General features: G+C 31.4%; 1 protein-coding gene across 1 annotated transcript; it reads right to left on the reverse strand.

Annotated features, from left to right (window-relative positions):
- Positions 1 to 912: 912 nt before the first annotated feature.
- LOTGIDRAFT_171701 (hypothetical protein) lies at positions 913 to 10,536 on the reverse strand (the record flags this gene model as incomplete). Its single annotated transcript, XM_009047890.1, has 20 exons — positions 913 to 933; positions 1,137 to 1,214; positions 1,598 to 1,729; positions 1,905 to 2,106; positions 3,021 to 3,160; positions 3,386 to 3,541; positions 3,783 to 3,884; positions 5,175 to 5,291; positions 5,570 to 5,706; positions 6,285 to 6,396; positions 6,517 to 6,636; positions 6,779 to 6,868; positions 7,249 to 7,371; positions 7,714 to 7,757; positions 8,333 to 8,504; positions 8,775 to 8,900; positions 9,093 to 9,178; positions 9,489 to 9,539; positions 9,823 to 9,991; positions 10,384 to 10,536. The coding sequence occupies 20 exons, from the start codon at positions 10,534 to 10,536 to the stop codon at positions 913 to 915; spliced, it is 2,331 nt and encodes a 776-aa protein (XP_009046138.1).
- Between the last annotated feature and the right edge of the window lie 2,534 nt (positions 10,537 to 13,070).

Below are 13,070 nucleotides of genomic sequence, written 5' to 3' on the forward strand. Positions count from 1 at the left end.
TCATTACAATATAAACAACAATAAGACAATGTGTACAAATATGTATAAAACAGGGATTCAATATCAAAATTTTTATAATGTTTTAAATTTTGACTAGTGTTTGTTCCAAGTCTGTCTTGGCTGATAATTCTGTATTTACTGGTATTGACTGAGTTAAAGGGCTTTCCGCTTTTTTTGTGAAACATTTTCTTAACAAAATATCTTAAATTTTAACAGAAAATATTTCTGAAATTTGCTACTTATATCTATGTATCTTCTTGATCAAACTGTGTTTGTTTTTAAAGGGTTACTTAAAACCGGAGAGTACAAATTGTGAATTAAGCAGTTTGACCTAGTGCAATATTATTGGTTGAAATCTTCAGAATATGTAGGAGATATATTTCCCTATAATTTGACATTTATTTAACCTAAATCCATACAGTATTTTCCTAACAGCTTTCAAAAACAAACAAACATAACAAACTTTAAAATTTTACACAATGTTTTTAAATACTTTTTTTATAAAACTAATAGTTGGATGTATTTAGTTTGTTACGGGACACATTTTTGTGTAAAAGCGGAAAGTCCCTTTAATTTCAGTACAGATTATCATAAAACTCATTATCAATATTGATCAAACATCGATTTTTTTTAAACTAATTTGAATTGTAACCATCAAAAATTAAAAGTCTGGGATTGTTCAATATGGCACATTTTGTTTAAATGCTCAAAGTTATATATCAACACATTTTTTCCTGTTATTAATCTAATTATTGCACTTATTTCAAAACATTTAAATTTAAATTGTATTTTTATGACATCCTTAAAACGATGAATTTTAATACATTTATTTAGCAGTTAGTTAAATTGAAAAGGATTTCATCAAAATTAAATTTTTCAGCAGTTAAACCATTACAGATACTACCATAAATGTTATAACTCATCTTTCACTTGCTGAAAAAAATAAAAATAAAATATTAATTTTCACTATTAAAATTGAACTGTTTGAATTGCATTAATAGCTTTGCTGGACTGATATTTCTATATTTTTTTCTGATTAATCAATTCAGTTGATTGTGATGGTGGTCTTTGAGAAATCTCTGATCAAAATAAATAAATGATTCATTTGATAGCATCATGCATTGATGTCAAATTACCTTGTTGCGTTTGTTAGTGAGAACATAATCTATAATAAAATCCCCATCTTGACTATTAATATCCCAACCATTTGAATTCTGAAAAAAATAAAATATATTAAGGGGCAGTATGCAAAATTTTTATTATCAAAAATGTTGTAAATTATACCTGAAAATATTATTTAGCTGAAATCTTTAAAATATGAAGATGACAATCAGGTGTTTATTTTACTTAAATTTGTAGTTAATGTTTTTAAATAGTATTGAAATTAACAGCTGGATTTTTTTTAGTTGAAACTTTCAGATATGTTAAGTTACACTGTTCTCTAGATTTTGGTTTATAGTTTTACAAATTTGAGCAAAAAGAATTTTCAACCTAAAAATGGACAGAACTTCATATTCCAGTGCTTGAAATCATAAAAGCCCATTAAATGTACATGATGTGAATTTGAACAGTTATCAGAAAAATGGAAATGAGTTACCTGCATATCAGAAGAACCAGTTCGACCTTTATAGAATCTTACAGTTGGGTATCCATGGATACTGGCTTCTTGGCATAACTGTTGATGTTTGGTGCAATCCACTTTTCCTGCTTTGGCCACATCCTCTAAATTCTATAATCGTTAACACAAGGAGATAATAATAACATTTTCAATTTCACAACTCTCAAAATAAAAATGTTGAATCTTTAAAACATCAGAAAATCAACTTTAGACTCTTTCTGAAAAGTCAAAAAAATAATCAAAATCACAGCTGATGTTCTAACAAAATGGACCAAAATTAACAAACCTCTGCTACCCTTTCAAATTCAGGTTTAAATATTTGACAGTGACCACACCAAGGGGCATAAAAATCAATTATCCATGGTTCAGCACTCTTTAAAACTTTTTCCCGAAAACTGTTTCTAGACAATGTTACAACTTTTGATGGTAGATATTCATATACCCAGGCTCGTAATGATGAGGCATCACGGTGCCATCCATTATACATACTGAAAGAACATGTATATGAATTTAATGACAGATCACATTGACAAAATATTCATTTCATGATATTGCTATCATCATTCAAACTTATACTGCCAGTCTTTCAATGAAGTGGGTGATTCTGAATCCCCAAATTACAGATTTTTTCTTCAGATAAGTAGTCAGCTGATACACTAAACCACACCTAAAAGATATGACATAGATGCTGAAAACTACACAGAGCTATCCATGGCACTACCTCAGTTTTCTGTAGTCTAAATGAAACAGGCTGATGATGGAGGCTATGGTTTAAGATAGCTTGCCAGGTAAGGTAATATATGCCCACTTGTAGCTTGTACAGTAATAATCACCAGTATGAAATATTCTAGCATCAGACATACACTTCTTTTGAACTCTTTGGGGCAATACTGAATAATAATGAGTGTGAGTTATTGCCCTTGTTCGTGTTCAATTTTTAGCTCATGAAAACTCTAGAAGACAAATATTCAATCAAGAAACACACCTTTTAGTATTTGAGAGCTAAGTTTGAAATACGAGGTCAATAACTACTATGAAACATTTTTTTATTTTTTTTTTATTTTCAATAGGGGGATAATAAACAAGTTTCGTCAAAATTTAACCTAGAATGTTTACGAGCTAAAAATTGAATGCTTTCAAGAACAAGGGCAATAACTCATAGTAAATATTTTTTGATTTTTCTGATTTTTAATAGGGTTTATCCTTGGGTGATAACAAACACTCATGCCAAGTTTCGTCAAAATCCGTCATGAATTGTGTCTTGTAGAGTGTTTACGAGCAATTGTAGACGGACCGACGGAAGTACAGACAGACCCTGGGTGACAGCAATATACGCCCCCCCCCCTCCCATTTCATGTGGGCGTATAAAAATTCAAATAGTATATGAGAATAAAGGACGTACTGATATCTTTGGGTATTGGTAGTTTGTGTTGGATATAGTCTCATAGTTGGATAGGATTGAACATGTTCCTGTTGACAAATATCATGATATTCTTGACAATCTACTTCGGCTACAAATACACTCTTAGATCCTTTAAACATCTAAATGATATAAATTCTATAGCAGAAAGATTCATATATATTTCAAATGATTATAGGATGAAATAGACTGCTAGATGACCTAACTTTTCTGTATAGCATGTTTAATACAAGCAATTAATGTTTGAATATATGTACTGGTACACACTATTGCAGTTGTTTCTACAGATGTAAGGCATGTTCGTTCACTTCAATTTTTACCCTCCCATGTTTATGTCAAAATATTACCTTGGATAATTTTCTCCATTCCGGAGCTAACTGCATACAAGGACCACACCATGGAGCAAAATAGTCCACTAACCATATTTCATCTGATTGTTTATTTTTAACATGTTCATTGAATGATTCTCTATCTAATATAATAACTGGTGGATCCATTGTATCCTATAATTTAACATTACAAGGGTGATCGTAATAACTTGATATCCGTAATTATATCACTATATACATGAAAGTGCTGCAATTTTCACAACTCAAATGGAAGTTTAATGTTAAATATTATTAGAAATCGTTTGGTTCTTTACTGCTTCAATCACCATATCCAGTCATCATTTCTCTTTACAATAACCTATGTAAATCAGACGAATCAAAAGACTTTGTATAGCACTAAATAGAAATGAGTTACCTGTAAAAATTCCACCATTGATGCAGCATGATGATGTCCTTTATAATGTATAGGTTTACTCTGGTTGTAAAATATAGTTGTTGGATAGGATCTAATGTTATACTATAATAAGCATTAAGATAGCTTGCCAGGTAAGGTAATATATAAATATTTGGCAGTACAGGAACAATTACCAGTATTAAATATTCAACCTTCAGACATACACTTCTTTTGAACATTTTGAGGCGATACTGAATAATATTACCAAGTTTCATTAAAATCTGTTAAGAACTGTGCCTTCTGGAGAGGTTACGTGCTAAAAATTTAACACATTATCAAGAACAAGGCCAATAACTCGTACTTAATATTTTTCGATTTTTCTGATTTTTAATAGTTTTTATCCTTGGGTGATAACAAACACTCATGCCAAGTTTCGTCAAAATCCATCAAGAATTGTGCCTTCTAGAGTGTTTATTGAACGTGTTTTAAAGAACAAGGGCAATAACTCATACTATATATTTTTGATTCTTCTGATTATATGCCCACATCTCTCTATGTGGACGTATATCGTCGGGACCCCTGTCCGTCCATTAGGTTTTTCAAGATTTAGGCCTCTTAAGTAAGTTTTGAGGAGTTATCGCCCTTTAACCTCTATACAGTAAGTGCTCCTATCAACATCAATTGCTTGTAAATACTCTGTCGGACCGTTGGTCCGTCAACATTTGCTTGTAAATGCTCTAAAAACTAGATTTTGTGATGGAATGAAATTCTGTATGTGTATACATACTCGTTATACTCATGAAATGAAGATCAAGTTCGAATTTGAGCTATATTCCACCGTTAGAAGCAGTTATTTCACTTGCCCCAAAATCTTGAATATGCTATTACTCTATTTTTCAACCGATTTTGATCAAACTTAGATGGATGTTTCGTTTTAACCATCCGCATGCCGTGAAGGGCGTATATGGCTGTGGTCCACTATCTTTTTCAATATGGTTCATCCTTGGGTGATTACGAACACTCACACCAAGTTTTGTCAAAATCCGTCAAGAATTGCGTCTTCTAGAGTGTTTACGAGCAATTGTGGACGGACGGACATGGGTAACGGCAATATACGCCCCCCACTTCATGTGGCCTTATAAAAATTAAAATTTTACTAGAATAAAAGGATTCTTATAACTCATTGTCAAGACTATTTAAATTTTTCATGATTCTGAAGTCTTTTTCTCAGCCAAACAAATTACTATGTTTTCTAAAACCTAAAGTACTTTGTGTTGATTGAACAAAAGCAAATCTATTCACAGATGTATATGATTTTCCCATGCAGCATAAGGGTGTATCAAAATAGACCACAGTCTAAATAACTTGTCATTTTTGGAAAGACTGCAAAAAAGGAGGACTGATGGAGCTTACGTTTTTACAGAGTTGATCATGCACTGTACAATCAACTGTACCAAAATGTACATTTTCACCAAAGTCTTTAGCAGCTCTCTTAAACTCTGGTAGTAATTTCATGCAGGGTGGACACCACTGAAATGCAATGGCAAATATCACTGAATTGATACAGATATGTACAAACACAACTACAATGATGGGGTTGGTTAATATAGATATTTACATAGCAGTAAAAGAGTTTTTAGAGACAGACAACAAATATAACTTACAATATCTTGATAAGTCCAAGCCATTCTAGTCAGTCATAATATAGCCTTTAATACAACAGTGTCATTGAACTATGGCACAGATTGTCTTTCTCAGTATTTAAATCTGTGTCATATTTTCAAAAGTTTCTAAAAAAAATCACTTACTGGTGCAAAGAAATCAACAAACCAATTATCTTGACTAAGAACTACTCTATTTGGAAAATCACCTGGTCCAAGATTCTCTAATGGTGATGTAGCACTATCTTCAGCAAAAGCAGTTATATCATGAGCAGTAACTCTACCTACAAGCAATGATGAGGGAATTGTTAATGATAATCTGTGAAAATCACAGTAAACAGGAGCCTGTTGTGTTCACTTATCACTACATTAACTATGGTCAGAATTCAGTGTGAAAGATTTCCATAGACTTCATCTATTTAGTGTGGACTAGTGCATCACTTTCAGGATGCAAATTTAGATGGAATGGCAGGCCAGTTAAAGATTCTTGATGGGTCAAGAAGGAAAAAACCCGATACAGATCTTAACGATATTATTCTTATAAAATCTTGCTCAGAATATACCTAAGACAATGACATTTTGTGTGTGCCATAAACAGTCTTCAGAGAGACAGTGGTGCTCCTCCCCGCCCCCTCACAAAATGGTTTGTGCCCTCAATTACAACCACATCTTACTTCTAACAAATTAAACAACATGCACAATTCAATTCAACATTTTCCAAATTTTCTAGAGGACACTCAGATTCTTAGACACTCGATGTCCTTTCCATGAAGCTGCCACATTGAATCTGGGCCTCGACAATTGTCCACCCATAAATTCAGTCTTTCCCCTATATGCTCATTCTACTTATATAGAAGCTTACCGTAAAAAGTTTCAAAACCACCAGTTTGTTTAAATAATATGAAAGTAGGAAATTTATTTAAATGAAGAGTTTCACAAAGAGAAGATAACTCTTTACAGGTAACTCTACCAACCTGAAATAAATAATTATATTGAATTTTTTTATCTTTTTTTGTGGAACATTTTGACTTTGACTAGTTAGTCGACTGAATTATATGAAAAAGTTAAATAGAGATAAAACTTGCAATACATACATTAAAGTCTACCAACATTGCTGGTAATTTACGTAGATCTAAACTGCCAGTCTCTTCTGTATCAACAAATTGGATTAACCAGTCTTCTTTTTGTCCATTGTTTTTATTATCTAATATTGCCTATAACAGAATTGTCCTAACAAAATTATTTTGCAAGATCTCCGCACTAGGCAACAGAAAGCTAATGCTAATATACAGGTAAACTGACCCTCATTAGGCTACACACTGCACAACCAAAACCCATGAGAGCTTAATTACTGACCTTTAACGTTTTCTCATCAATATTTTCCATATCAGGTAATTGTTTTAATATAATAGTAGCTACTTCTTGAACATCCAGTGATGTTATTTCCTACAGTTTAAAACATCAGAATCATTTCAACAATGTCAATTGAATCACTATCATCTTTTGACCCTTTTTCAATTTTTCAATTTACTCCAAAAGATTCTTATCATTTTATGTGTAGTTTTTGACAAATATCATCATAGAATGTTTAGAGTCATCTAAAAGTGTCATTTTGTTAATTTTCATGAAACATATTTGTAAGGAAACCTGGTAGTCAGACTTTAAAGTTTCATGGATAGAAGAAGTTAAGCTTAATTTATGAAGCAATTACCCTGGCAACTATACCATATTTGAAAACATATTTCTTCTGTAAAAGTGTCAATCTAGATATATTTGACTGTTTCTGTTTACAGTTTACTATATAGCTATATTACTGATTGACTTACCATTCCTGTCTTTTTTTCTATTTCACCATCTAAATAAAAATAAGTACCAAATCTTTTGCCTAGATTATCACAGATATCTTCGTTAGTATAACAATCAACATGTACTACTTGGACTAATTCTTCCTAGAAGTAAAATAAGGTATTGTATATTATTGTCGGCTCATAATAGTATGATATATTCCCTCTAGCATACCATAGTTTGTTCTTACAACCTCTTACATTCACCTGTTTTCTTTTTATGTGTGAAAACAAAGAGAAGAAAATGCCTGATGGTAAACTTCATCTGAAAGTATCATTAAATAGCTTAATCACCTCTGATTTTAATAATGTAAAATATCATTAGTTTTTAGTTACCGGTAGAGGAATTGGAGAAGGAGGTTTTAATGACGTCAAGCTGGAGATTTTACTGCAGTAACATGCTGTTCAATATGGCCAATGAATAAGGTCTATTGCTAGAAGACTTACCAGCATTGAAGCAAGTTTCATGCAAGCCATTCTTTCTAAACAATCTAAAAAGACAATTATAGGACAGTTGATATTTTTTCATAAGATTCAAATTATAATATCTTATAGTATGAAATTTTAGATCAATAATATTCAGTTGATGCAAGCTACATTGAATAACATCTGTCCTGTAAAAGGTTTTTATTCTAGTGGATCAACAGTTTAGTGTTGCAAAGAGCAAAATGCTATCCAGTTCTCCAAAGTACTATTAATAAAATACCAGGTCAACAAAAAAACACCCAGTTTATGTGAGAAACAGTTAATACAATATCAGTCAAATAGGCAACTGCTCACTTATGTCCCATTTGTCTAAAAGTTCAGGAAGATAATACATAATAATGTACATGTTGCCCAAACCATAATCAAACTTGATAGTTCAAGCAAAACACATATCAACACAAACGACAGTACCTAATTCAATTCTAAATGACACAAAAGTATGATTGCAATTATATTAATGCTGGTATGAAGTCACAAAACTGGCCCTGAATATTCAAACAATCACATTCTAAGTAGTCAGTTTTGTTGAATATGTCAGCAATAAAATTCCAGTTAATCAAACATTGAACACTGAAATTACCTCCTCCATCACCACAGAATGTCACAAACCAAGGTAACTTTTTCCCTTCATTATCACGATTCATTACATCATTATAGTTACCAGACCATAGTTCAACATGGCTGATTTTAACATGCTTCATAGCATAATCAACTAGAGTTGATACTGATCTATCACCATAATATTTTTCTCCCTATAAATTATAAATAAAATCCTGGTGCTTAAACAGATATACAGTCCTCCATACATTTAGTTTTTTTAACGTAAAACCAGCTGTCTGCAAATAGTTAAACTAAGGATAGTAAAACCATTAACCATATCAGCATTATTACAAGATATGCATGAACTCATCAAATTTTACAAAATGAAGATAGGTAGCCTGAATTTGATCTCAAATATAAATCCATCACTAAGATCTGAAAGGCATATACCATTTACCACCTCTAAAATTGTTATAATTTACCTCTGGATACATCACTAAAGATGGATACGATCGTATTCCCTGCATACGACATAACTGCCATTCATCACCACAATTAACAGCTCCAATACGTATTACACCTTCTAGTTCTTTAGCCAGTCTTCTCCACTGCAAAAACAATATGCACTGAACAAGTCAGACCTATACCAAACAATAAAAACAAAATTATAAAGGAAACTTATTGCAAAAACAGCAGATACACTCCATCAATTTGTGTTCTACAAAGGTATTAGAATGTCAAACAGTTGGGATCCAATATAACCCAGTTAAAATTGTAAAAGTTTTAAACTGAAGACTTACATCTGGAGCTAGATCATGACAATGTGAACACTGTGGAGAATAGAAATTAATAAACCATATATCATCAGTACCTTCTACAGATTGTTCTATAAATAATTAATACAACAGTCAACAATCAATATCAACAGAGGTTAAGGATTAGACAAATTTCCAGTTTGATTTTTAATTACTAGTGCTGTTACTAAACTTAATAAATTGTATATATAATTAGGCTTATAATAATAAAAATAATTGTAATATAGCCGAAAAGTAAAGAACAAATATTAAATTTATGTATAACAGAGCATAATTATCAACATGGAAACTCCCTGGGAAATGAATACCTGATTGTAAAGATCAAGAGCATATTTTAAAACATGAGTTCAACTAGTTTGCTTCCACAATTCTAGAACTTACCAAAATCAACTTTAGTTAATGTAATAATTTCAGGGTCATCATCATAAATACCTGAAAATAAAACAAAAGAAAATTGTAATAAATAGTTTTCATAAATTTGATCAGTTACATACCTGTATACTTAGCTATAGATTTTCATATGTTCAAATGAAAAACCTCTCAAACCTGCAGTTGAACTGATGATGACAATGTAAAGTGTTGAAACATTGTGTGCAATAAAACCCTGAAGTAGTATACTTCGTTATATTCTTTACTGTAATGTTTCCCTCAAAATGTTTCTGACAAAATGTTTCTGAAGTCTGAAATCTGAACAGATATATTCACATTCTCTTACCAAAATTATCTTGATACCATTGCCAGCTTTCATAATGCCTACCACGTTGAAAATCATTTTTCAATCCAGCTTCACCATATGTATCATACTTCTTACGTAATGTATCATCTTTTAATACTTCATAAGCACGGTTGATTTTAATGAACTTTTCATGGGCTTCAGGATCATCCTGTAACAACAATCTTTTACTTTGATAAACTTTATTCAGTATTTTAATACCAGTAGAGAGTTGTTAAAACAAGTAAATTATACATGATTTAGTCTATAATTGAATGAAATTCTTTCATATATAAAAAATCTAGGTCATTATAAAAAACCATGTCATGTCTGTTGAATCCTAAAAGCAGAAAACAACCAGTTGTAAGTTTTTAGTTTAGATTAATTCACTTAAAAAGTGTTGTCACAAACATTGTAATAAGATAATAAGTAATCACACAAAACTGAAAACAACAATTTTTTGACACAGTTCTAAATTTGGACTAATAAATCCCTCTTTGAACACATAATAATATGTCAATCCCCTCCACCAAAACATTATCATTACAAAGCCCCAACACAAACCTGATTTTTATCTGGATGCATTGATATTGCTAATTTTTTAAAAGCTTTTCTAATATCCTTAGTAGAAGCTGTTCTTTGGATCATCAATAAAGCATAGAAATCAGCATTGACCATGTGAAGAAAAAGTAACAAGCATATGCAATGAACCTTCATTTTGAAACTAATTGATGTTTCTCTGAACTTCATTGTATTGAATTCATCAAGTATACTAAGTTGATCTATCAGAAAGATTTATCTGAAAAGAATAACAAACTAAAATGATCCTTTAAGTATAAATGTAACAAATGTTAAGTGGTAGCCTACCAATTGTAAATAAAGTGAACATGAAATGCTAATTTAGAAAATAGGCCTACCAGAAATATTGGTATCAAACAATATTTGAAATAAATAAAAAGATTAGTTTTTTCACTTTACTTCTGAAACAATCACATTTCGAACAAAATATTGCAAAGGAAAATGTCTTGAATTTTGAACGTTAAGGTATATTAGTAAGACAGTTGAGTTTCCGCTTTAAGCTTTCAGTGTTTCCACTTGGCAAATTAATGAACTCTTACGGTTTGTAATGGCAATCCTATCTTTTCTTTTTGCAAATTTGTTGCCTTCAATTTACTTAATAGAAATGCAAAAGCCTGCTTTCTCGTTCGTCAATTGTACTGGTCTTTCTGCTCTCTTTACTTTCTTACTGGGCTAAACAGTAGTCTTGTACTCTTGTACATCACCAGTTTTCAAAAATGAGTGTAAATTATGAACGGAATAATATGTCGCCTGTCATGGATTAATTAGTTTACATTCAGATGAAAATCAATTGACTATACAATTTTGACCAATTCATTTTGTTACACGTTTCATTCTACTTTTAATTTATTACCGGAAGTGTAGGCTACTCGCCGCCGCAAGCGCATGCTCCACTTTTACCAAATCGTTCCTCGTCTTTAGTCAAATCGGACATATTGTTTGAGTAAAGTACAAGTTTAAATTTGTCCTGAAAAAGGATCGTTTCTCTAGCTATTTTAAAATTAGTATAATATTATATGAAGTGTTGTTATATATCTAATGTCATACATCTAACCGGCCTGGCTATTATCTCTGAAAAGAGTAAAAGAAGTTTGCCAGGCAAGGTATATACTCCCACTAGCAGGACAGAATTGCTTAATGCTAACATCAGATTATTCTCATATTCTAGGATACGATCTTCAGCGTATATTTGTAGTCCAAAAACATTGAATTTTTTGAATAGCAATAACTCAAATACGCCTACATTAAATTAATAAGATAGCTTGCCAGTCAAGGGCAAGGGTTCATCCTTGGTTGTAACCAAACTCTCTCATCAGTTTTGTAAAAATCTTTCAAGATTTGTGCCTTCCATAGTGTTTATGTGCTAAATATTGAATTCCTTTTCAACATAGAGGTACGGTAATAATAAAGATTAAAATTGCGATTTCAAACACTCACACTCAGTTTCGTTAAGATGTGTGCCTTAAAAATCGCACTTATCTTTAGTCCGAAACATCTTCCTCTATTCCAGCCTGTGATAGATATTTTAACAGTTGTCAGCTGGAGTAGATAGGGATTTTCTACACCTAGCTCCGAACATGTGTTTTTTGTAATATAAAAGAAATAGGCCCTATTACGCTTTTGAATGAACATAAAATTTAAGAATTTTAAACTTGGCCAATAAGAGCATAATTATATTCATCAGTAGATATACCTGGTGTCATAAATAACATAACAGGATCGTTAAATATGGTGATAAATCTCCATAAAAATGCAATTGATTATTGAAAAACGCTTAATATTATGATTTCCAATAATTACTTTGTTTTGTGAATTTTCCAATTTTCCAGATTTTACAGGGATTCTGTTTAACTTTATGACGCCAGGTATGTTCACTGATGAATATATACTCATATTGACCATTCTTGACAACTTAAATTTTATGTTCATTCTAAGACGTAGTATCACTTTAAATTACCTATACGATGATTGTAAGTTATTTTGTTTCATAGAGTTATAAATTACAATAACTCTATGGTTAGTATCAAGTGATCCCAATCACTCTGTGACCTTTGAACTTTTGGTTTTGTTAAAAAAAAATTGATGGCACCAGAGACGTGACATAAATGGTGTAGGGAGAAAATGATGGTATGACTAAACTACAAAAATATTCATCTTTCCCGATATATCTGGGTTTTGCAGATCCGAGGAATCTAAATAGTTTTAAAAACCTGCAGAGATGCGGAATGTCTCCATTTACCAGGGCCTATTTTTTCTGTCTCTACACCAGCTGACATCTATCCAAATAGATATCATAATCTGGTATAGAGACAGATGCTTGGCTCTATGTCTCAATTTTTTTTAAATATTGTTTAAATAAACGCAATAGCCTACCTCAAAAATAGTTCATCAAATTATCATTAAATTCAAATATGAATAAGCTTATCGATATATTCATGCATACTAAGTTTCATCAAGATCATATAAAAATGATGTAAAGCCTGATCGTTCAAGTCAAATTTGACACGTTTTTATTAAGTAAAGGACAATAACTTCAAAATCGTTCATCTGATCATTACCAAATTCCATGCATCTTGACCGAGATCTCATCAATACATGCATACCAAATTTCTTCAATATCAGAGGAAACTGCAATAGCCTTTATCGTGTTTACAAACCAAATTCATATTCAT

This window comes from Lottia gigantea, assembly GCF_000327385.1.
Source record: "Lottia gigantea unplaced genomic scaffold LOTGIsca_118, whole genome shotgun sequence".
Classification (NCBI taxonomy): domain Eukaryota; kingdom Metazoa; phylum Mollusca; class Gastropoda; family Lottiidae; genus Lottia; species Lottia gigantea.